This window comes from Mixophyes fleayi, chromosome 5 (assembly GCF_038048845.1).
Source record: "Mixophyes fleayi isolate aMixFle1 chromosome 5, aMixFle1.hap1, whole genome shotgun sequence".
Taxonomy (NCBI): Eukaryota; Metazoa; Chordata; class Amphibia; order Anura; family Limnodynastidae; genus Mixophyes; species Mixophyes fleayi.
The window spans coordinates 150,745,469-150,772,416 of record NC_134406.1 but is presented as its reverse complement, the minus strand read 5'-3'; the positions used below and the strand labels follow the sequence as shown (position 1 = coordinate 150,772,416).

The 26,948-nt window shown below is 36.7% G+C and overlaps 1 protein-coding gene across 2 annotated transcripts in view; it reads left to right on the top strand.

Annotated features, from left to right (window-relative positions):
- Positions 1 to 26,948, top strand: part of CDH18 (cadherin 18) — a 465,964-nt gene that overhangs the window by 314,157 nt on the left and 124,859 nt on the right. For both annotated transcript variants that reach the window (XM_075212928.1, XM_075212927.1), the window contains exon 6: positions 15,280 to 15,461. In XM_075212928.1, the coding sequence (XP_075069029.1) occupies positions 15,280 to 15,461 (182 nt within the window). The remainder of the gene's footprint in view (positions 1 to 15,279; positions 15,462 to 26,948) is intronic.

The window sequence follows — 26,948 nt, the reverse complement described above, 5'->3', positions numbered from 1 at the left end:
CTCAAAAGTATTTGAGGGCTTTTACATTGGTCTTAGGTTATTGTACTGTGTTTTAAGCTCATGTGGACTTTTAAGTCTGGCAGGGGAACTATATGTTTCCACTTTATAAGCTTAGGTAAATGCTTCTTTGCAGAGTGCTTGGAGGGAATGGCAAATGAGTCTCCATTCGATTAGGCCTAATTCTCTGGCCAGCCAGTCACATAATGGCCTGATTGTTAAGTTGCAGCTAAACTCAATGGACCTGAGTCATTAAGGAGAGTAAGCAAAACAGGATTAGATGTTCTCCTGGGAAAAACATGTTACAATTCAAGGGGTGTAAATTAGTTGATTATTTTATGTAAGGAAAATACTGGCTGCTTTTTCATGTAGCACACAAATACCGGATAGTTTTATTTTTACACTGAAATTTATAGTTGATCTAGGACATGCCCTACCCCAACTTTCAATATGTTTCCCCATTTTAAATTTACTTCCCCCTCCAATATAACATGGTTTTGCCAAGGTGCAAAGTTACTTATTTTTTTTGCTTTGCTCTCCTTAGCGAGCCAGGCCCAATGTGTTATCTTTTTAATGGATGGGACTGAACACATTCGCTCACTAAGGAGGTGAAGAATGATGTTCATTATAGGGTGAGCAGAGGAAAATGCATTGTTTTTCACTTCTGTATGTGCTGGTTGTAAGTCCCTTCATAATATAGAGGAAATTATATTTAGGGAAAGAAAGACAGTCTTAAGATTTTGAATTCATATGTTTTTTGTTATGTTGTGTGATGAAATGGATTGATATCTTAACAAGCCTGTCTCTCATTTCTTATGAAATGTGGTGTATAACATGTCATTTTTATAGTTCTATTAGTGTTTTCCACGTCACCAGAGTGCAAGTGCAGTCTCTCATTACATGTTAATAAGGAGACAGTGTAACCATGCATATATAGGAGACTTTTTTCACTATGTGTTACCCATTGTAAAATTCTATATTGTTGACATTGCAATGATACTGTTATATAAATTAAAGTAAGGTGGGCTATGGGTAAGGTTCTAGTGGAGTCCAGATCCAGGATACAGGTGAAGGAGAAGGAGCTGCTTTCATTCTCCCCTTCATTTCTCTACAGTAAATCCTGGTCAGCTGAGAGCTAGTCCTGGCTGAAAAAGCTTGTAAGGGATTAATACTGGGAGTGTTATTTAATCACCTTGGTCTTGTCCCTTAATTAACCTTAATATGTTTCCATTGTCTTTATCCAGACACCTTGGTGGCATTGCAGCAGGGGAACAAGGGACATATTGAGAGGAGAAGGGAAAGCCCTGTAACAGTCATTTTTGACAGACAGCAACTCTTACGGGCTCCCACAATCTAAGGCCACCCCTGACCCAGTCCCTGGAGCGTGAAAAAACTACAGGGTATAGGGGATAAAGTGAGAGATAGGGGAAGTGGTTGATCATCATCACCATTTATTTATATAGTGCCACTGATTCCGCAGCGCTGTACAGAGGACTCATTCACATCAGTCCCTGCCCCATTGGAGCTTACAATCTAAATTCCCTAACATATGCACACAGACAGACAGAGAGAGAAATTGAGACTAGGGTCAATTTTGATAGCAGCCAATTAACCTACTAGTATGTTTTTTTTAGGAGTGTGGGAGGAAACCGGAGCACCCGGAGGAATCCCACGCAAACACAGGGAGAACATAAAAACTCCACACAGATAAGGCCATGGTCGGGAATTGAACTCATGACCCCAGCGCTGTGAGGCAAAAGTGCTAACCACTTAGCCACTGTGCTGCCCATTTTAGTTTCATTCTGGCAAGAACTCCAGCACTTAAATCTAGGCTTCTGCTGGACTGAGCATCCAGCTAGGACATCTGCAGCTCAGAAGAATTCTATGAGTCTTGTTACTTGGTGGGCCTGATCTACAAGGGAGACCAAGAGCTTCACTCCTACCATGCTGGTAGAGGAAATATCATCAGGCTGAGTGGCTGGGATTTGGCAAGTCAGGACATCCAGGTGACTGAAGTTTCTTAAGCTAGTGGGATAATTGGCAGATAATGTTGTAAGCCTGCCTGGCATTTATTTACTGTTTGTATATAGAATTCTAGTGATTGTTTTTATTACAAAAAATGTACTATTGTACCTTTCCAACTGCATGTGCCTGAGTGACTATAGAAACCCTAGAGGGTTCTGGGTATGCTTCCCTGGTATTGGGTGGCAACGATAGGTAGCCAGCCAGTGTGAGGTGGGTATATTTGGGCAGGAAAAACCCAGTATCTTCACATGCTGCCTTTTATCATGAACAGTAAAACTGTCTGTGTGCTAGGTAAACCATACTTACTATAACAAGACTTAGTTTTACTTACACTGAACAAATGTAATGGACCGAAACACATTAATTAAAAGTCTGCTTCCTGTTACTACTAGAACGGAGTATGTTATTAAAACCTTGCTATAGCAGCTCATCAGGAAGCTTTCAGAGTGCTGCAGTTTGTCAACAATGAAACTGTATGTAACAGCTTAGTCAAAGCCTAACCAGGAAGAACAGAGAGAAGACCAAGTAGGCTTGCGAGAGGTTTTTCAGCAGCACAACCAGTATTAACTAGAAATTTTCCAGAAGGTGCAACTGTTATACCAAACACCATATGGTTAAGCTGCTTCCTTAAAAAAAATTACTTCACATGATGAAGAATGGCTGCAAGCCAGGGATTTAAAGAGGAGGAAACAGTAGAAGTGCATTGTACCCATTACCATAGTTACACAAGGACAACAGTCAGCATTCAACTGAAACTCCATATTCTACTCCATATATTTCCATCTCACCTTGGCTGCAAGCTTCAGAATGCAAGAAGTCTGTTTTGGACTTTGAACTTATTTCTTTCTAAGCTCATGAAAGTTTGTCTTTATCTGTCAGGTTTTTTTCCTTGCAACATCTGCTAAGTCTAGTCAGCCTGCTGTACTACTTGCTCAGCCACTCCCTCCCCCTGCAACAACTGTTTCAGTATGAAGAGTTGAAACTGAGTTTTGAGCTTTACTTTGGCTCACTTTCCTATTTCATGACTCAGCAAGAACTCAGCTACTACATTTTCTGTGCCTTATTACTCTCTATTCAACACGTCCACCCACTTCGCCTCATGGCTCCCCACATCATTACTCCATACTACATGCCCAAGACTAACCCCTCTATCCTCTGTTGCTCTCCCCTCCACCACATATCACCTTGTCCCTCCAGGACATTCAATCCTGTCAATCTTATTACCATCTTTCCTCTCAAACACCTTCCCCTGTCCTGTGCAGTCTGGAATGCAAGATCTGTCTACAATTAGCTCACTCCTATTCATGACCACTTCCTCTCCCATTCCTTTAGTCTGTTGGCCCTAACAAAAACATGGATCTCCTCTTCTGATATTGCATCCCCCGCTGCACTCTTCCATGGAGGTTTTCTCTTTCTCCAACACTCCCCGTCCTGGGGACCGCCAAGGAGGAGGTGTAGGTGTCCTACTGTCTCCCCTCTCCACCTTCGTGTTGCTGTCATCTATCATTCCACTGGCCCTTGCTCACAATTTCTTGATGACTTTTGCCACCTGGCTTTCCCAATTCCTCTCTTCGGATCTTCCCGTGAATATTATCAGTGATTTTAACATCTCTACCAACTCTTCTATTACTACAGCTGCCTTTAAATGACTAAATCTCGCTTCTTCCTATGGCCTCTCCCAGTGGACAACTTCTGTCACCCACCGTAATAGTTACTTCCTGGACCCCAACACATTGACATCTCCAACTTCCCACTCTCTGACTAAAATATCCTTTCCTTTACACTCTCTTTACCCTTATCCCCCACCCAAAGTTGCACATACAGCATCCCATCAACTGCATTGACTCTATCATCGTCGCGTCCTTGCTTGAACCCTTACTTGCTCCAATTTCTTCCCTATCTTACCTCAGTGCTGCTGTCACTCTTTACAACTCCTCACTCTCTGTTGCCCTTGACACTGCAGCCCCAGCTACCCTACTCCGTCTCCGCCAATCTAAACTCCAACCCTGGCACTTCCGTATTTAGCTGCCTCTTGTTTGTAACTACCTGGATGTCCCAGCAGTTCCCCAAACTCATTTCCTCCCACCAATATTGCTGTCCCTCAAATTTCTCCCTTTTGTAACATAACTCTCTCTCCTGTCACCAAAGCCAGCTCCTTTAGAGTCACTCTCGACTCTTCCCTCAGCTTAATCCCTCAGATCAATTCCGTCACCACATCCTGCCACTTCCTCCTCTGTAACATCATGAAAATCTGTCCTTTCCTCTCTCAGGAAGCAACCAAAATCCTGAGCCATTGACTCATCATTTCTTGTCTTGATTATTGCATCCTCCTTCTCACTGACCTTCCTGACTCTCACTTTTCTGACCTTCAATCCATAGAGAATGCTGTGAAAAGGTTCATCTTCCTCTCCTTTCACAACTGTTCTGCTACTCCTTTGCGTAAATTCCTTCATTGGCTGCCTATCCATTTCAGAATTTAGTTCAAGCTCCTTTTTTTTACCTTTTTATTTGAAAAATAGAAATATAACTTGCAATTATGTCACCCAACATGATTATACAATATATAAACAGCTTAACGTAATACTAAGAATATAATTTAATTACCTAACATATTCCATACAACCTATTTACTCAATTTTAAATACATTTTTAAATACATTTTTAAATATTTTTTTAAATACATCTTTCAGGTGAGGTTATTTTATCTGAATAGAGTCTAAACCTACTCCAAGAACCTACATTCTACATAAAACCTACCTCCCTTGATAATTGGATAGGAGGATTGTTTAATCCTATGCTTTCACTGACCTTCCTGACTCTCACTTTTCTTACCTTCAATCCATAGAGAATGCTGTCACAAGGTTCATCTTACTCTTCTGTCACAACACTTCTGCTACTCCTTTGTGTAAATCCCTTCATTGGCTTCCTATCAATTTCAGAATTTAGTTTAAGCTACTTACCCTCATGTCGAAGTCAGTAAATTGGATAAAGTCATTTCAATTAAAGTCTAGCAAACTTGATTGTCTTTGTCTGAAAAGATGCGTACGGTACGCTACGGCGTACAAGGGCACGCTACGGCGTGAAAGGGCGTGTGCATCCACTACACGTGGCAGCAACAATAATCGGTCTTTTACCACACATTCGCACGAACACGCATACTTATAAAATAGTACACATTAATGGTAGTTGCAACACATAGTCAGTTATGTCGAAATATAGTTGTATTTATATGTTATATCAGAGTTACATGCATATTAGTGAAATACACGGAATGGGTTGAAGGAATAACATCATGAGTGGTATCATAATGAACCTTGTCACATATCCTACTGTTTGGTTCACTCTGCGAGGGAATCGCAGAGTGCATACGCAAGTTATGAATGATAGGGAATTATGAACTAATTAAGACTAAGGAATCTTGGCGGGAAGAGCAGAGCATACCCCCTGCTGAGATGATCCCCTCCTTTGGATTCCTTTGTATGAACTGGCCAATGATGACGACCCCTTGGACCTTCCTGAGACCTGGACCAATAGATGCAAGCTATTCCATCTTCATTGTATTACTGTATGTGATTGTGTATATAAGCAGCAGCTTGTGATCCAGAGTGCAGACTTCTTGTCCCCAGACTTCAGGATTGAATGACTGCACTGGATCCAGAGCGCCTGCGATAAGTAACGGCTGTATTTACTATTACTTTGCTTGAGCATATTATTCTACTTATTTGCGAATAAATCTTTGTGCTTTGGAAACACAAATCGAGGTTCGACAATCGTTATTGGTTAGCGACAAATACGCTTATAACACTCACTTGCAAAGCCCTTACCAACACTTCATTCCCTTACATCCTTACATCTCTGACCTTGTCTAATAGAAAAATACATACCCGACCACTCTGCTCCACCCCACCTCTGATTTTCGCCTCCATTCACCTCTTATTACCTACTCCCATGCTCGCCTCCAAGACTTCTGCCATACTGCCTGCTTCCCCTATTCGTTGGAACTCCCTACCCACCCTCACTCAAAACTCAACTTTTTAAGCTCACCTATCCTACCAACTCCTGTCCATTTTATATTTCACCTCCTCTTCCTTCGCCTGCCATCTCCATTTTCTCCCAATTGGTCCTACTGTCTCTCACCACTCCTCTCTCTAGACTGTAAGCTCTCACAGGCAGGGTACTCTACCTTTTGTCCATGTAAGTCAACTGTCTGACTCCCTTGTATGTTGTGTCATGCATTTTGCTGCACTCTATGTGAGTCCCCGTAGCATTACTCACACTGATCTGTGCTACTTATGTGTATTACCTCATCTAGTTGTTACTTTATTCTGTATCCGGTGCTACGGAACCTGTGGCGCCTTACAAATAAATCAAACAATAAATTATAATAATAAAAAAATAATGATGTGGAAGTCTATGTAACCATACCTACCTAACCATATTCAAGATGATAGCAAAGTTAAAACTTATTTGGTACCCTTTCTTTCTAGGGACAAAAAAGCATAATTTGAATTGAAAAGCATATTTTCCTTTTGAATAGCAAAGCTTTAAACAATGAAAAACTCAAAGCTGAAAACTTAACCCAGCTGGGTGTCACCATTTATCTCTGTTCTCATTGTCTGTACCACTGGGTGTTTTAAGTTCACGACTCCCCATTCTCAAATGCATCCACTTTGGCAAGAAATCATTGCAGCCAAAGTTCTTGACAGGACCACATATCATGGAAAAGGCTGTTACAAACTGTTGCCTGAGGTCCTTGTCCTCTGCTTTGGGGAAGTGGGAAAGCCAATGAGATTTCAAAACTACCTGACCACCCAAAGAGATTTCAAAATCACCTGACCAGCAGAAGGAGATGGTGGTGATGTAAACTGCAACTGAAGCACTGATGAGGGCCTCTTGTCCAGAGATCTCCAATATATCCTGCTAAGGCTGTTCTGTGGTAAAAGCGTGCTAATACCAAATAATCTTTTTACACAATATCAATAATAGTCTCCTTCCCAGAGCCCTGGGGAACATCATAAGAACTATCAAATTACCACTGCTTTAGTCAATATTTTGGAAGAAACAAGGTAGAGACTGAGTAAAGTGAGCACAACCCCTTATTTCATTACCCCCCCCAAACTAACAAAGATATCTGGAGCTATGTGCACAACAGTAGGAAATGTTCCCAGGGGCCAAGACACGGCTCACTACAATGTATTCTGTTTCATATACTGTACTTTAATGGCAAAGCAACATGATCGATAATGGTGGGCAAGCCGTTAGAATAAGCATGCCCAAGTGGGGAAGAAGTGGCTTGCCCTGAAAAGAAGAGGGTATGCCACTGCTATGACAGGATTGGTTGGATATATAGACAGATGTGACAAAATCTATTAGTGTACAAGAAAATGCATATAAGCCTTTATATAGATGGTTCCTAGTCCCACTAGATTGCAAACGATTTATCTGAGTGTTTCTGCTCTATATTGGAAAGGCTTTCAAGAGCCGGGCTCTTTTCTTCATACATGGTGGTCATCTCCAGTTACAGAGACACAGATGTTTTGGTCGGAGGTTCAAAACTGTGCTGTAAGTGTAACAACTACAGATGTTCCATTTCAATCAATACCCAAATTATTCTCTCTGCCTTTTTATGACCTTTCTAAACATCTAGACAAATTTTTCTTCAGTGCAGCCACTTGCTTAATAGCATGCTTGTGGAAACTCAGGATCCACTAGGCCCATAGGAAAAAAAATCTGGTATAGCTACGAGACTTAACTTATGACTATCACAACTGAGAAATTAATTTGCTTCTTTCTGTAACACTTGGGCCATCTGAACTCAATTTATTAACATACATCTTTTAACTCTAGGCCACATTGCCGGAAGTTCGCTTGGATCTTATAATTTCCTAACGCTGCCACATTGTCTAAAAGGGGCTTTCCACTTCCTTCCCATCACCCTTCTCTTCCTATCCCCCTATCTTCCACCCCTTTTATTTTAATTTAATGAAAATATTTGTTCTTATGTTTATTGTACGTGTATTTATTTAATTTAGAAATATTGCACTAAAGCAAATTTCAATTTGATTGCATTGTTTGTAAATATTTGATGCCGTTAATAAAAAGTTGTTTTAAAAAATGGTCCTGAAAATCCAGCGAATGAGATTTTTGGTGTAAGTGCAGTTCTATCTCAAATCAAGGATGGTGAAGAACATCCAGTTAGTCAGAAGAGTAGAAAAATCAATGAACATGGGAGGAATAATGCTATGAAAATGGAGGGTTTCGCAATGAAGTGGGCAGTACAAACCCTTAGAAACTACTTCTTAGGCACCTAGTCTAAACTGATTACAGACCATGCCCCAATGAAATAGATGTGAAAACAAGGAAAAGAACAGATGTGTCTTTTGGTGGCTTCTAACATTGCAGAACTACACGTTTATTTACACTGGAGCTTAGATACTCTATACTAACTGTGACACCAATTTGTCTTGCATTTTACAACTGCTGTTTTGCAAATTATGGCCAGTAATGATCACAGAAAGCTTGTGATTCAATTTATGCATTTAAGTTGTTTTCAGTGAAATAGATTTAATGTAGTAAACAAAAATGTCAAAGGGGCATTCAGGTCTTCTGTGTTATTACAATATGAATCCCAACATGCTACTGTAGGTAATTAAAAGTGGCAAAAAAAAAATTATATATGTATTTTCACAGTAAATAATAAAAATTAAACCTGCATGCATTGCAATAGTAATATAATGCTGTGTGCTTTATTCTCACTTATAAACTAATGAGGACTAGTCTAAAGACATTATCCACTTGTTTATATGACTGTTATTAAGCATAACTGGTAATTTACCTAAAAATTTACAGATATGATAGGTTTACACATGTAATCGGTGACCTTGGAACAAAAAAGGAATATGTGCTGGTGATTAATACCACCTCCAATGACTTTCCCTTACTTTTATGCTGAAATTACATTAGTAGTAATCCATGAAGACCTTGAATTGATACCTCACATTTCACATCATGATCATATGTAGTTCATTAAATCAGTAAGAAGTTAACCCACCCACCAAATCTAAGTGGCAGATGGCAAAATAAGAGAGTATCAGAGTACACAGACTAGTCTGTTGAAAACTAATGAATGTTTCATAACTTATTTATCCACTAAATGTATTATTACTATTATTATTATTATTATTATTATTATTATTAGTAGTAGTAGTAGTAGTAGTAGTGGTGGTAGTAGTAGTAGTAGTAGTAGTAGTAGTAGTAGTAGTAGTAGTAGTAGTAGTAGTAGTAGTAATAATAATAATAATAATAATAATACAAGTTTTTTGATGATCAAGTATCTTAGTGATCCATAAACTAGTATAGATGTACCCCATCGCTAAGTGGCAAAAGGTGGGACTCTGTAGATGGAATTAAATGTCAATGCCAGGTTTAGTATTAAAATGTCCTGGCCCCCATTGCATTAGGGGGATTGTGGTCCATGTGTGTGATGTCACCAGTGTGTTAAGGTTAAAAAATACCAGTATGTTATAATTAGGTTTAATATGAAATGGTTGGGAAGGGATGGCTGCTAGTTAACCATTATCTGAACTGTGTATCTCTACTGGTCTTATCTTTTCTGAGTGGATAAAGCCATTTACATGAGCAAGCTTAGGCTAGGTACACACTGGCCCAATGATTGCACGAAAAACCTCCAATCAGCCGACATCTGACTGTTTGGTTAGATATCGTGTGAGTGTGTAAAGTGACACAATGGTCTAAAGTCGTCCCAAAGTGACAATCATTGTTTCGTTTGGTTGGACGTACTGTTTAATATTTTACGACCAATCACCGACCAATCATGTAGTGTATATGCACTCATGCCTCACAATCTCCATAGAGTTTACAGAGTCGGGCTGTTTTCATTCGATTCTAGCAATGAATGTCATGGTGGATAAATGTAGAGAGTGCTGTACAAGCAATAATTCATTTGTTCATTATGAGACAAAATGTTTCATTTCAGAGTCATAAAGCTAACGAAATTCATTAGGACATGTTGATAGCTATAACAAGGCAGTTTTAATCAGTATGACAATGTGACAATAGTGAATGAATGAATATTGTGCTGTCATTCTCTGAAGACTAGAGGACCAGATGAAGGACAAGATGAAGAGCACAGATCTGAAGGTAAATCGTGTCAGTGTGTATGCATGAATTTTCAGACTGATCGGACTTTCAGTCGTAGGTACAATTGTTTCAAATAACATGTCTGTCAGAAGATTCTTCAGTGTGTACCTAGCCTTAGTCTAGAAGCTGGACCAGTTCATTTTGTTTCCTGGGCTTTCAAATGCCAGACACTATAGATACATAAACACTGAACACAACACATCAGCTCAATATTTTATGTGAATTGTGAAAGTGTATGTGGTAAAAACTACTGATATAAGACATAAAGTGTAATCAATGTTGCCATTGAACATTGATAAATCATTTTTCATGTGTGGAGAATGTCCCATGTCCTATAGTGTGTAAAAGAAACTGAAGCCGATAATTTGTAACCAGAGAGTGCAACAAGTTTAATGTAGATTTTACTACTATACAGTGAACTAGTGGCAAGTTTTGAGATTTATGGAGTGTTGTTAAACAAAGTCAAGAATACCCCACTTCTTAATGAAATGTGGATAACGAGGACTCTGAAGATGGCTTTAAATATCAAGGCCAGGGTTAGAGTTAGTATATCCTGGTCTCCATAAAAGTTTGATTCATGTATGTGATGTCACTAGTGTGTTAGAGATTAAAAAAAATAGCTTAGCATGTAATGGATAGGTTAAGATATGTAATTGCAGGATAGGGAAAAGATTCAAAGTAGCAATTACCGGTTTGTATACAATTACTGGTTTTCTCTTTTCTGATTGAATAGACCCATTTGCATGAGCAAGGTTCTATCCGAAAATTGGACCAGTTGGTTTTCCTGTGCAGTAAGTTGCCAGACACTTTAGATATATACAAATTGGACACATGACTCATCATCTCAATATATAATGCCAAACATCAAGCAACATTGAAAGGTTATGCAGTTAATTTAAAATAAGGTATAAAGTGTAATTAGTTTTGCCATTGTACTTTGATAAATCATTTTTATTTGTGGAGAATGTCTGGTAGTGTTTAAATGATAAATATATACTACACTACTTTTATATGCTAATCCCAGGATTTAAAGATCTCACTTTTACACTTTCAACAATGAAAATATGTTCAGATGTGTGTTTGTCACAGTCTGTTGACACTTAATTCAGTTTACACACCAGTTATACAAGTTTTATTTCTGTCTCATTCTTTGCAAAAAAAGGTATAAAGCATGGAACCTGTGAAAGCTAAATAGATATATTTAGTATCTTATGTTATTGCTCAAGTTGTACATTATTTCCTGAAGTACTGTTAATTCATTTTGTTTAATTAACTAGTGTTAATATATCTATAAAAACACTAAATTGTCCTTTCTTTATGGGACAAATCCACAGTTCAGTCAGATTTTTTAACTGTGACTTTTCTTTTGTACTATGTGCTTTCACTATCAACTAACAGATGGGTCATTCCACATCAGATCACCCAAAAAAACATGATTTGTCCACCACCCATCTCAGATTTTTTTTACATTTTTTTAGTTAAGAGAGGATGTCAAAGCAACTATTTCTGCCAAATATATCGAGTGTCTGACAAATAGTTGATTATATATTGATTTTTCAATTTATTAAATAATTTACTAATCGCAGCTTCTTTATCCAGTTTATTTGAAGTATTACGGGTGTTTATTAAGGAATCAACACAAAATTTGGACCCCTAAGGTAACTCTTCCTCCCGAATCCAAAAATCCAAACCAAATTACTTTATCTGCTTCATGCTTTGTCTTACGGCAAAAACGCACGTTTTTCGAATATCATTAAAAACGCTAAGTTCAATTGACATTAGGGATCCCATTTTTGGGGAGTGTTTAAAAAAGATATAAGTTACTACCACAAAAAAATCAGCCAGGTACTCTGTTTCATAGTGGAGAAAAAAAATAATGAAGTTGATGCTCGATTACTGCTGTACAGCATACATAATTTACACATTGTTAAAAACCATACAAAAAAAGTGAACTAAACTGAGGCAATGGGATAAAGCTTACATAGAAGGAAATGAAACAAACAGAAACTGGTGGGAAGGGGATTCCCTTTAGAGAGACCAAAACTGAAACTTTCCAGAGAAAGAGAGAGGGAGACACAGAAAGAGTCAATCATTGTAGCTGCTTATTTGGTAGTCTTTTACATACAGACTGCCGTAACGCAAAACATGAGGCAGATAAAGTAATTTGGTTTGAATTTTTGGATTCGGGAGGTAGAGTTACATTAGGGGTCCAAATTTTGTGTTGATTCCTTAATAAACACCCATAATACTTCAAATAAACTGGATAAAGAAGCCGCGATTAGTAAATTATTTAATAAATTGAAAAATCAATATATAATCAACTAATTGTCAGACAGTCGAGATATTTGGCAGAAATAGTTGTTTTGACATCCTCTCTTAACTAAAAAAATTTCGTAGAAATCTGAGATGGGTGGTGGACAACCCTGGTTGAACTGACGTGGAATGACCCAGATACCATCTACTTGCTTTGGAAACTTGAACAGTGGACATTGGCAGCAACTCAGTAGTGATCCTAACTAATAAGAACATTATGGGCCTGAGTCATTAAGGAGAGCAGGCAAAAATGTTTTGTTTCTCATGTGGCACACAAAGACGTGATAGGTTTATGTTTACACTGAAATTGAAAGTTTATTTAGGTCATGCCCTATCCCAACTATAAATCTGTTCCCACATTTTAAATGTATCCCCTCCTCTCTCGAATGCAACAGGGTTTTGCAAAGGTGCAAAGTTTCTATTTTTTTGCTTTGCTCTCCTTAATGACTCCGGCCCCTTGTGTGTAGTGAAAGCAATTTCTAGGTGGTTCTTCCTCCCAGTGATCACCATAGTGGGTTCTAGGCTGGTGGGGATTGGTAATGGCTTTGGGATAATATGAAGAAGCTGTACTGGGTACTGGGTGTCAGCTTACATTTCTAGGAAGCAGTATGCTTTACTGGACTTTATGTATATTGTAAGGAAATGTGATGAGGTCATTTGGCAGTTAGCAATATGGACAATTGAGAATGAACAGAGGGGCCATGACATGAAACTATGCAGTATTGTTCTATATGGGAAGCCTCTTTTTGACTAGTGCACATAGCCAAAGTAGGTGCTAGGTCACAGAATGATTTACACATTGAAATATTAGTATGATGTTAATAAATGTTTTATATTTTTTTAAACTGGCCATAAATTCATCATTTATGTCCTCTGTGCTTTGCCTTCCTTGAAGAGTTCCTGTGTATTACTACAGGCTACATTTACAGATACTGCCAAACAATTAATGTTCCATTGAGCTTTCTGGTTCATAGGTAAATGCAACCACATTGTAAGTAGCTATTCATACAAGGCAGTTCAAATAAATGCAAAACCATGTTCCTTGATTCTGGTAGGTCATTGATCCCTTCCATTAGCAGACAACCACTTATGGAAATTACAATGTCACCAGCTCACTCCTTGCGCAAGCTAACAGCTATGTGTGTTTAATATAAATGACCAAGTCAGTAGTTACTGTGAGGAGTCAGCAAGTCAGTTATCCAGCCAGCAGCTATACATACAGTAGGTGATACTCTTTTGTGATCTAATTCATTACATTTTTCTCTACAGCTCTTTTGCATGTTGGTAAAAAAGAAAAAAATGCAGTTAAAATAAAAGTAAAACACTAAGAACAGTATCAAGTAGATGCCATTCTGCAACAAATAATGTAAAATAGTTTTTAACACAACATTTTTATTTGAGGCAGCATTTTATTGCTTACAGTGTGTGTCAGTTGAGCTCATTTTTCTTTATAAATCAGCAGCTGATCTCAGTGGTACTATATTTTCATATAATCGAGCTACAGATTTTAGTCAGGTGTCAGTACATCAGATCTCAATATGTTGTACAACATGCTGGAGCCATAGTGTAAAATCATTCCATCTCATCTTGAGCAGTAAATACAGTGCATACCTTACAAAGACTTTGCGGCTTAAAGGTAATAGTGTGATTGCGATTCATAGCTAGTCACTATTGGAATCAATTCTGATTTGGTACTTTGTTCTTGGTTTAACCGTAAGAAAGGAAGCTTTCAAGCAATATATCAAATAAAAGTATTACCTAATGGCATTTTTATTTTTCCTTTGGAGGAATTGGAAAGGTAGCAAATAAAGTACAACTTGTATTCAACTAACAGATTTCCACCAGTGAATGATACATGATTCATTACAACAAGTGCTTTAGCAATAAGGCAGAAAAATCATTTAGTTTTGTAGCATCATGGGTATAAAGTAACTTATATTTACCAGGGACATTCATTATTTCATTGCATTTTTCATAGTGTTTCAAATGAAAAGGAACCGATAGAAAGAGGGTTCAGAAAAATGTATTTGTATATAGAATTTGTTTTAGAAATACAGATGTTTATGAAGTAAAGTTTCAGCATAAATTCAGTTTTGGAGATATTCTTGTTTTTCTAAATGCTGCAAAATAGAAATAATGAATTATTATGAGCATTTAGAACACAATATAAGGTATGGGAATCGACTGTATAATTTCTGTTTAAGAGAAATTAATAATAATAATAATAATAATTATTATTATTATTATTATTATTATTATTATTATTATTATTATTGTTATTATTATTATTTCATATTTTACTTTATTGTTTTCTTAAGTTGCATATGATAGACATACTTCAATATAAAAAACACTTGTATACAAATATTATTATTGTGTAAATGGGTGAAATGTGTGTATTAGTTGATTGTACAAAAGATGGATCATGGAGAATTATCCTAAATATAATGGTACTCTTATTTTAAAATCCCTAAATGAAATAATTGAATTGTATTCATTGTATGCAGATCTGTAAGATTAATATAACTATTAGGTAGAATATCAATTACAACAAGTTAGAAAATGATCTGCAAAAAATAAAAGAGCTCTGGATTGTTGGTACCAGTTTGTAGATCATTATATTCTTGCACCATTGTTTATATGGACAAAACTATATCTTATTATCTCAAAAATAATATTTGTGATTCCTCGTTTAAACATTATATTTCTTTTTAGTGTGATTATACTTGTTGGACCTATCTCTTATGAAAGCTGATAATTACTTTTTAAAAAATGTTTTCACAGAACATTACCAATTATATGTTCCTGAATCAGCTCAAGTTGGCTCGGCTGTTGGCAAAATCAAGGCTAATGATGCAGACATTGGACTAAATGCTGACATCAGGTACTCAATCATCAATGGAGATGGTGTTTTCTCCATATCCACTGATAAAGAAACAAGGGAGGGAATCCTTTTACTTAAAAAGGTAAACTGTTCACTTTGATAGAGATTTAGGTATTATATATGTAATTTAATTAAACCAGTGCTGTTCAAATCAGTCATTTCCTGACCAGCAGAGTTTTGAAATGTATTCCATGACCAAGTAACTAACTAAATAAAGATGAAAAGAAAATCATAGTTAAAACGGGTTGGGTACTTATAACCCATGCTTATATAGACAACCCAGTAAATTCCTACAAAATAAAGCAGACCGTAATAAACCCGATAATAAGGAAATGCAGACTTAACTTAAAAAGATGCAGTACATCCCCAACTTGACTGGTAAACGACAGCTCTATTTTCCGATTGAAGGAAACAGTAGCACTTTCTATTGACTTTACTAATAAGGGCAACAGTCAAAATTATAGATTTAAAGAACCAGTGTATAATGTAAAATGTATAATGTAAAACCTGTGTATAATGTCTGTTTTAAGTTAAGTCTGCATTTTGTTATTATCGGGTTTATTACAATCGGCTTTATTTTGCTGGAATTCACTATGTTAGCGATCTAACCATCGGTAATGTCACTACAACCGGTTAAAACATATGTTGTCCCTATGCAAAATCAAATATTTCTGTGCACATAGACTGGATGTGCCTCTTATTACAGAATCCATCACAACATGTTAATATAGAAATATGCACTATGATTAAGTTATTGGTAATGCATTTTTATTCTAGCAATTATACTTTTAAGAAAATTTTAAAAATGATATAATTTTAAATGATGCCCATATAGTCTATAAAATATTTAATTGTAAATTGAGTTATGCTTTTCTTTTAGATTTTTATAGTTAATTAACTGCTTATTAAGTAAATAATTTCTAATATACTTATAGGTCAGAAATCTCTGGTTTGGACTGCAATGCTTTACTTTACTCTTTCATTTTAATATTTAAATTTTCCATTATTGTTGGAGTAAATTGTATTATACACTATTTTATTTTATTATATTTTAAACTTGCTTTTCATCAAAGGTAAAATGCAAAAAGGTTGAGTGTTTGGAGTTTATTTTGTTCTGCAATTTGAATTGATGTTCTTGCAAAACCATACAGTTAATATCTAGGCCTTACCATTATAAAAGCATTAGAATGTATTAGATTACCCATATAGATCAAGCTAATTTTCAATTTAAGTAAATAATCCCAGAAATAATCACTTTATTGTTTTTGCCCATAAGATATACATTACCCAGACAATCCTGAGTTGTGTGCTTTATGCAGTTGATTTGCACCTTGCATTTCAGCTGAATAATTAGTGAATGGGAGTGGTTCAAACGCATAATAAAAGCATCTGCTATTGAAATGAATCAAACAAGGGAGTTCCTTGTGCAAACTTGGATGCAGATCCTTTATGGGTACAGTATGGAATAATCTTTTAAGGAACATTTATCTTAGCCCTTTTATGTTACTATTCTTCATTTCCTGTTCATCTGTGTGTATGTAGCCTGTGTGTACCCTTTTTTGAAGCGGGCAAGGAAAGAACAGACTGTCGGACCTATTTAAGAAAGGTTTATGATCGTCTATCGCTGGCAGAAGCCTCCTCCATTGTACAGATTCACTGGGCTTCATCCAGCGATTGCTTCCCTATGCAAAGCTTTGTTTTCATTTTGTATTTGCATTAATATATTTATTATTCCTTTTAATATTGATTTATATTTTGATTATTATTTTTTTACGAAAGTAGAATTAGAATCTCAAGATAGGGCATCCAGTTCCACTGCACATGTGTGAATTGGTAAAGCTGGGTCAAGCATACAGACTTGCAGGCAAGACTGGCTGTCAAAGCAGTAAGATTCCTCTTACCACTGCAAACCAGTATTGCTAGGGAGCTGAGTACCACTCAACTGCCATGGACACATTTTATTAGTAAATTGCGGCGATACAAGATTTTCCATTGCTGCGATGAGTGGCAATAGAAATTCGTTGTTATTGCTGCATAATAGCCAGTGTAGCCTTGATAGCTGGAATGTTCACACCAGTACAAAGTATGTCGGTAAAGTAGCACTTTTATGGAAAAACACACTTATTACAGCAGAATTTCTTGTGATAAATATATTGTCATGAAGAGAGGAGAGGCACGGAGGGAAGCAGGAAGCCAAACAAGTTTCTAACTAACTGGACTTGTATCTTTCTTCAAGGAAAGACCAATCGTTTCCCTGCCTACATAGTGCCATTAGTGACTTTTACTTGGACAGAACAGAAATGAGAAAAATTTAAATATTTAAAAAAGCAGCCTTAACAAATAACTGATGCATCCTTTTGTCCCATTACTCTCTTACTGTTCTGGTGATAATGAAGAAGAAAAGAGGATTTAAGTTGATTTAAGGGCAATAGAGGTGCAAAGCAACTCTAGTAGGCAGTGCTTAGACATTTATATTAGAGATGAGCGGGCTCAGATTCCGCTAATCCGAGCCCACCCGAACAGAGCGGATCCAAACGGGATCCGAGCACTGTTTGGATATTTCCGGCAGGCAAAAAATGAAAACGAGGCTCTGTCGTCCAAGTCTCGTGTCGAATCTCGCGAGGGGTGGGAGGGAGGGCCCAGAACAATTCCATCTTGTACCTCTTTTTTTGGCATTATGTGCTCAAGCTACCTCGGTGCAACCTTTTGGCCTAAAACAATGTTGTGAGGTGTTCAGAATAGACTGGAAATTAGTGGAAATGATTGTTATTGAATGTTATTGAGGTTAATAATAGCGTAGGAGTGAAAAAAAAAACACAAAACTGTTTTTTAGCACTTTTTATGTTTTTTTCAAAATAAATCTGAATCCAAAACCTTAAATACGAACCAAAACCTTTCGTCAGGTGTTTTGCGAAACAAATCCGAACCCAAAACCTCAAGCAAATCCGAATCCAAAACACAAAACACCAGACACCAAAAGTGGCTGGTGCACATCCCTAATTTATATCCATAGATTAGACTTGCAAATGTGTTACAGAACTATTTAATGCCAGTAGAAAAGTTTTGGCAATTGTATGCATATTGTAAACATATACATATGTTTTCTGAGATTTAAGGCCACACTAATAGACATGCATTTTTGTCTTTGTGTATAGAAAAATAATAAATGCCAGTAAGTATGTTGGTTGCAAAAATGTTTAAAACGGAACTCCATCTCCAGTCATTTTTACCTATCGGTTACATTTGTTGATATTCATAGCCCTTGGATATGATAACAAATATGTTTATGTCTGGGTATCAGATACAATAGTATGTGAAATTTAGCGACCAAATGCTGATACATGAAAAGTAGCTTTGAAAATTTCACTTATCTCTATGACAAATCTTTGAAATTGTATTTGCAGCTAGAGCATCTAAATACTGGAATAGTGTAACTTAAATATACTGTAGTAACATGACATAACTCTGAACCCATCTACATATCTGTCTTACTGAAAGGTATGTAATATAGCAATAGTTTCCTACATGATCCTCATGTAAATCCATATTCTAACCCTCACAACATGAATGTCACATCTCTTCATTTCTAAGGTTCTGCACCACATGCCAGGTGAAATACAGATGGCGCATATTTATTTTAGATCAATGGTGCTTAAATAATCTTCCTCCATCCATTGTATTTCAATCATAGTGGGATGTTATGTCTAGGTGTGATAGTGCCATTCAGCTAAGAGAAATGTGCTCCATTTGTATATATTTTGAGTACTTTGTCTTACCTATTCCAAATTATCCAGCCACGTAACCTGTGTCATTCACTTGTGCCTCTTGCATATATATATATATATATATATATATATATATATATATATATATATAATTTATATGCAAAATCAGCAGGTTCCAAAACAATAGCTCTTCATTGTTTGCAGCAGAACTCTACACGGTAAAGACTAGAATGGCAGATATAATAGAAATTCAACTAATTTTGCATGTTTCTCCAAAAAATGACTACAAATATTTCTTAGGGTCAAGCATTTCATTTAACAAACCCATGAATAATATATACCAATGAGTTAGCCTTGTTCAAAAGTTGCTTACTCAGGGATATTGTTAGGGGCAAATAGGTTTCTTATCTCTAAAATATGAAACTTGTTTCTTTGAACTAAAATGAAAACTTTGTAAATAATTGAAATGTTGGAAAACATTTTAGAATAACAATGTTCTTTTTTGACTATTTCCGAAGGGATTTTCTTTTTCTAATATAAAAACATGTTAGGCTGGATTCCATATTTTAGCAAATCTGGTTTGGTATTAAAACATTCACTCTATGCTATTGTATCAGTATTTTGCTTTGAAGATTTTGTTTCTATTTAAGAACCTTAAGTTTGAAAGAGATATTCACAAACTAGTTGTATTTCTTGTATTGCAATATTACTATGGAAAAGAAATAGTTCATTTTTTAAAATTTCTTTTTACATTTTCCTTCTTTCTCAAATGCTGGTTGAAAAGTGATAAGATATTCATGTTTGCAGCAGTAAAACCTTCATCTGTCTCTTATGCTATAACCTTTTGTTTTACTTTTCAGGAAATATGTTTCTTTTTTCATCAGAATTATATTTAATGTCTGCTAGTTAAAGATTTCATAAAAAAATGTATATTTTCTGTACCTGTAAAGAAATCTACTTAAATCTTTGTCTTTTACATATCATAATGTCTATGTCAGTGACAGTCAACAGGCCCCAAGCTGAATGCGGGCCTCCAAGCCTGTACTTGAGGCGTCCTGCTTTATGATAGATTTGTTTGTTATAGCGTGTAAGACCTGTTTACAATGCTTGCTAATATGTTATTACAGAAATATATCACTCTCCTCGAGTAATGTATTGCTTTAACTTATTATTGAGATTAATGGTAATGTGCAGCCCTTTATAAATGTTAGAGGGCCACCCATGAGACCCCGGAAGTGTTTCAGGGTGCATATCAGTAGTCTATGTACTGTTAATGTGTACTGAATTCTTACTGCAAAATGCCTCGGTTTTAGACCTGAGCACTTTTCCAGCGCATTTCAAGGTGCATGAATTCTTTTCACTCTTGGAAAATGCCTTTATAAATTCTAGGTCTCATGCAGATTTGGACATAAGTCCTTTCATTTCGTATAATAGACATTTCCTTACTGCACATGTGCACCAAATCCAAAGATGCATACACATATGTCGGTAAGCAGATTCGGCTGCTTTTTACATTTAAGACTCCCTACACCTAAGGATGGAAAGGGAGAGAGAAGGGAATATTAAGCATAGTATAACAATCGCATGTTAGCAAAATTGTACAAAATTAAAAGTAGACACATCCGCAGATACATCTGCCAGCAGACACATCTCTCACGGGGTCTCGAACCCTGGTGGGCAGGGCGGGGTGGTGGTGAACAACGTGGGGTCTCCACCCACAAAAGCTGAAACCAGCGCCATTCTATTAGAGACTGGGCTCGTCACACCATAGGAGGGACACTTGTTATAGTGGGACAAAACCCCAGGCTGTTCAGCAAAAAAATAATAATAATAATGCGGGTCTCAATAATACCATACATTTGAGAGTGAAGCTGCTGTAGATGGTTACTTGTGGACAAGCCTCTTGGTCTGTCATTTGTGTCCGTGCTCTGCAAGGAGCAGTTCAGCAGCGTCTTACATTTTTTTTTTTTTACTTTCCCTTGGATTACTCTGGAAAAGAAGAAAGAAGGGGACCCCTTTGGAATTCGGAGTTTAATAATTGGGGGAACAAGGCAATTGGTTAGGTTTTATTTCAATTATAGAACTTTATGGTGGTGGGTGGACCCCCAGTGCTTCAGCATGGTACTGTTATTTCTTATGCTGGGTACACACTACAGAACATTCTACCAACTTTTTATGTCTGATCGCTCGGTCCGTGGACTGCATAGACACTAGCCTTGTTTTAGACGATAAAGGGAAGAGCAGCTGTCCCGTTAGAGACTTTTTACAGCCACGTTGTCATGAGAATTGATTTTAATTTCGTACAAACTAAAGCAGCATTTGCTTGGCATGTAGCGATATACCAAAGACATTAGCATAAAGGGACAGAGCTTTCACTATATTTAACACTGTGTGGTTTATTCTGGGTATTTTACGAATATTAGTTAATAAAGGTAAATATGACTTTATAATTTTAATAGTTTATGAAGGTATAAGTTTATAGAAGGTAAATATGAATAGGTTTATAGATGCAAAGGGTAATAACACACGTGCTTTACACAAGTGTAATGGTCTGCAACCAGACAGGTGCAATACATATGTATGCAAAACACAAGTCAGTAATGAGCGGATACCGCACCACGTGGGACTGGTGCAGGCATCACAAATTTACATGCACATGCCCCCCAGGTCGTGGAAGTATCTGAGGATTGTCGTGGATCGATCAGAAATGTATACACACTACACAACGGAAAGAAGATTGGAACGAAAATATTGAACTGTAGGACCACCCAAATGAGGCGACAATTGTCCATTTGGGCAGACTTTGACCATTGTGTCACTACACACACTGACATGACTTTCGAACGAGCAGTCGTATGTCGAATGGTTGAGCCGATTATTGGACAAAAACCCTGTAGTGTGTACCTAGCTTTAGACAGGGGTTGCAATTTTCTTTGTAGAACAAATTTCCTTAGGGAACTCTGGCGTGTACTGAGCAGAATGGGGCTGTGTCCCACTACAGCAGGGGGACCTCACTCTGCTTGGTTTCCCTGTTTTATAGTGTGACCAGTCCAGTCTATCATAACCTGGTGCTAGAAGTGGCTTTTGCATGCTGACCTCATGCTATTCGCACCCCTGCATTAGTGGTAACCAGCACAGGTTGTGATCACTGGTGCTTTGATCACTTTTGTGTGCCTTTATTTAAAAATGTATTTATATATTTTGTAAGATATTTGATCATCTCTAGAACGTAAGCTCCTACAGGCAGGGTCCACTCTACTTATTGTCTGCCTTATGTATGACTACCTCATGCGTCCAATCATGTCTTTTGTTGCACTCTGTGTGATTCCCCATAGTCTTACCCACACTGTGTGACTTATGTTTATAACCTAATCTATGTGTTACTTGCCTCTGTATCTGGGGCTCCGAAACTGTAGTGTCTTATTAATAAATAACTATAATAATAATAATAATAATAATAATACTACACGTAAAATTTATCTTCATGCAAATGTATTTAAGGCACTATGTTTAGTTACGTTTATTTTACACTTCTTTTACCCAAAGCGCAACTTAGAATAAACACATACATATGCCATTTTTACAGGGAGGTGGAAAAATTCCAAAATATACTGTTAAGAATATAAACGTCACAACAAAGCCATCCTGCGTTTTTATTAAACTTTATTTTCTCCTAAAATTCTGCTAAGTTTAGTCCTATCTATGACAATTGAATAATGTCTTAAAATAATAAGGAGGGAACAGCAGGACTTGTTTTGTTTAGAGTGCCTCTTTTGTATGTTTGATGTTTTCTTTTTGCACTGACTAAAGTGCACCTAGAAATATCCTTTGCTCTGAAGTGCTGTTAGAAGACATAAAATGAGTCCCATTAAAAATATAGTTGATACCTGATCTCTGGTAGCTCTCTTTGCAGAGTAAATGTACAATATTTTGGCTATACTGGTTACTGGTTACCTGGAGCATGCTGGGGTGGGGGGGCAGGGGGGGGAGCATCTGCCCCCCAGGCTGGTCCCATAGTGGGCTACCTTGGGCTGGGTCAGTGGGCCACTGGCATTTTTAGAATCTTGCTCCCCGGGCTAAATTTTGTCAGTCCTCCCCTGCTGGTTACTATATGTGAGTTTGAAAGGCCATTGAGATGCCTGAATTTCCGCAGTAGAAATACTACTGTTTTATAATGTCTAGTCTTAATGAATTATCTTTATTCTGCTGTTATATACTGAATATTTTTTTAAACAAGCAGGTTATATCAGATACCCTATGTTCAAACAGCATTGGGCCAGTACTCTCTCAAAGAAGGGACCTATACATTTTTCTGTGCTTGCACCCTAGAGTACCAGTTCCAATGCTGACTAGGCTGGGCTGTTGGAGAATGTAAGGGAGTGGACATTCAGTATACTGTATTTGAATGTAATCATACAAGTAAGCCAGGCAGGGTGACACCTGTGAGGCCTAGCCAGCCATTAGCCAGGCACTCCACATAGCCAAAGCAAAATCAGATGTTTCACACCTGGTTTTAACATGCAGCTTGGCTTAAACTACATGCAGTTTAAGGATTTGCCAACCAACAACCGCAGGGTGAAAATTGGACAATAAACATCAGTTTATAAAATGTCCCCTCAATCTCTAAAAAGTTTTGACAACCATATGGGTTGCATTTTTTTTTAATCTCACTCTTTTTAATTTACAAATATTTTCATTTGATCACTTTATAATGCTTACAAAACCTTCCAACTTTATATAATAGGAAAGGTGATTTACTATTTTGAATGTTTTTAATACATTAACAATTAACTATGTCTCAACTATATTTTAAATAGATTCATGCATTAATTCAATCACGTCACATAACAGCACAATTTAATTTATTAAGTAACTCTATTACATTTTACAAATATGTCAGAGCTAGAGTAAATTAATTAATTTCAATAAAAGGCAATATCAAAATTGCATACAATAATGAGTTTGTGTGAACATATCAAAGTGCTACAGCTCAAGTTAATGTTATGCTAATATTTAACAATATAAAATTGTAATATGGTAAACTTGTACTATACACAGAAATCTGTAGGTGCAGCAGTCCTAGTATATTACAGTACTAAGTAAGTAGATGTATTCTCAGAATAACTTGTGTATTGGTAGTACCTTGTATTTATTATTATTATTATTATTATTATTATTATTATTAATAATAATAATTATTTAGTTTTACAGTTATTGTCTTTATGACTAAACTAGAACCTCTTACTGACTCTTGTTGAAGCTGTCCAAAGCAAGATAACATATCTCCAGGACTTGGCAGTCAGTTCTCCATTTAAATTAAATGAATTAATTTGTTAGAATGATTGTCAGTGCCTTCAAGGTGAGTGCTGAGAAGACAGTGTTCAGTACATTGGTGAGAAAGAACAACTTGCTGAAGACACTCATTGATTAATGCATTGACACAATCTTCTGAGAATCTATGGAAACAGTAGGATATATTTGATTAGTTTTGTCAAGTATAAGGTACCATGGAGGACATCTGATATAATAATTTTGTAACAATTATCTATGTTAACCAATTTTTCTTATGTAATTTTAGTAGGAAAAGTTTTGAAGTCATCATAGTAGTCATAAAAGGCTGCCTCTCCTGCCCTGCAATCTTACTATTGTTTGAGTATATTTATTACAGGTATAAGCTGCATATTGGTATGCTTAATATTTTCTTCATTACTTCAGATGATATTTATCTAAAATTTACAGAGTTTTACAGTTTGAAAGGTTGTAAAGATACGTTGTCATAGACTATAGATTCAGATCAGATAATGTCAAGTTTATTTTATTTATTCCATAAAGCAAGCCTAGGCAGGAATGTTTAAACTCACAAATGAGCAGTCATACCCACTATGACAAATACATTATCTTTTATACACAGTTTTGCATCAAAGGAAAAGAGATAAGGATAATACCACAATTGGTTTAAAATTCATTATGCCACTGATTATCCGCTATTATGACTATGCTCTTACGACATCAACAAGTCTTCTAGTACATTCTGTGATTAGACAGTTTCCAGACTCATCATTTTATCTTAAGTAAACAAATGTGCTAGAATAAGCAAAACAAGGTGATGCAAACTATTAAAAATATATTTCATGAGAACAGTTGATTTTAATATTGTTAACTCTTGTCTATGTATCAGGCATTTTACTCTAATCCATCCATTTTACCATCACATCATCAGTACATATAGGCACCTTCTTTTATTTGCCATCTTCAAAGTCATGAATAAAAAGATTGAAAATGACAGACCCAATCACTGACAACATTAACCTAGTCTGAATATGTTCCATTTTTAACTACCCCTTTCCTTCTACCTTTTAACCAGTTATCTACCCATGTACACTCCTTTTTTCCTAAATATAGTACTTTCATCTTTTGTACCTGGCTCTAATGTGGAACAATTGCAAACAATTTCTCAAAATCCAAATATAGCACATAAATTGCACTACCAAGATTCAGTTAGAAACTTACCTCCTTATAAGAGCTGAGCATATTTGTTTGGTTTAACTGTTCCTTCATGAAACCATGCTGAAACTATGCTAAAATATTTTGTACAATATAATTGTTTTTATTATTATTATTATTATTATTATTATTATTATTATTATTATTATCGTAGACTTTTAAGGCGCTACAGTGCTCCGCAGCACAGTATAGTAGGAAAAACAGGACATACAAGGTAAACAAAATAAAATCAAATATGAAAACAAAGGGTATTGAGGACCCTGCTCATTTGAGAACTTAAATTCTAAGTGGAAGAGGGCACAGCTGAAACAAGAAGAGATAGTGTGGTTTAGAGTGGAGATGGGTATATTAGTCTGAATAGGATCAAGGATAAGGTAAGCTATAAAAAAAATATATGGGTTTTTAGAGAATGTCTAAAGATTTGAATGCTGTGGGGAAAGCCTAATTGGGCATGGTAGGAAATTCAATAAGTATGGAGCAGCATGAGAGAAGTCTTGTAGGCGCTGGTAACCAGAGACAAGAATAGGCACAGGTCAGAGGGCGACCTAAGAGGGCAAGAGTGAGAGTATTTTGATATTAGATTTGAGATGTATAAATGGGTGGTGTTGTTGAGGGCTTTGTAGGTAAGGGTGAGTAATTTGAATTGAATTCTGGAGGACACAGGGAGCCAGAGTAGGAATTTGCAAAGTGGTGGTTAGGGTTTATTTAAATGTGGATATATGGGTGTCGGGAATGCCAGGAGGTTGCAGTAGATAAGACGGGAGATGATGAGAGAATGGATAAGAGTTTTGGTAGCATGTTAAGTAAGAAAAAGGTGTATGCTGACAATGTTTTAAGGTGGAATCGACAGGACTGGAAGAGAGTCTGGATGTGAGGAATAAATTAAAGGGTGGAGTCAAGTGTGACACCATGGCAGCAGGGAGATTTGAGGGTCAGTGATGATTCTGGCAGGAAGGAAGTTAATATGCTCTTTTTTGGAAATGTTTTGGAAATGTTGACCTTTAGGTAGTGTTGGGACCAGTGTTCCCTCTAAGCTGAGCAGTCTGGAAATTATAGCGTTAAACCTGTATCTTACTAGACAACATCCTGCAGATTGTGAATGCAAACCTTTCGGGCGGAGCCTTCATTAGAGTGACCTTTTAACTCTTTCCATTCCAGATTGCTCAGCTTAGAGGGAACACTGGTTGGGACATCCATGTGAAGATAGCTGAAAGACAGTTGTTTACATGAGATAATACAGAAGACAAAAAGTCAGGGGAAGAGATATGGATTTGGGTGTCATCAGCGTCATCAGCGTAGAGTAGTACTGGAGGCCGAATAAGGAAATTAGTGCCCCAAGA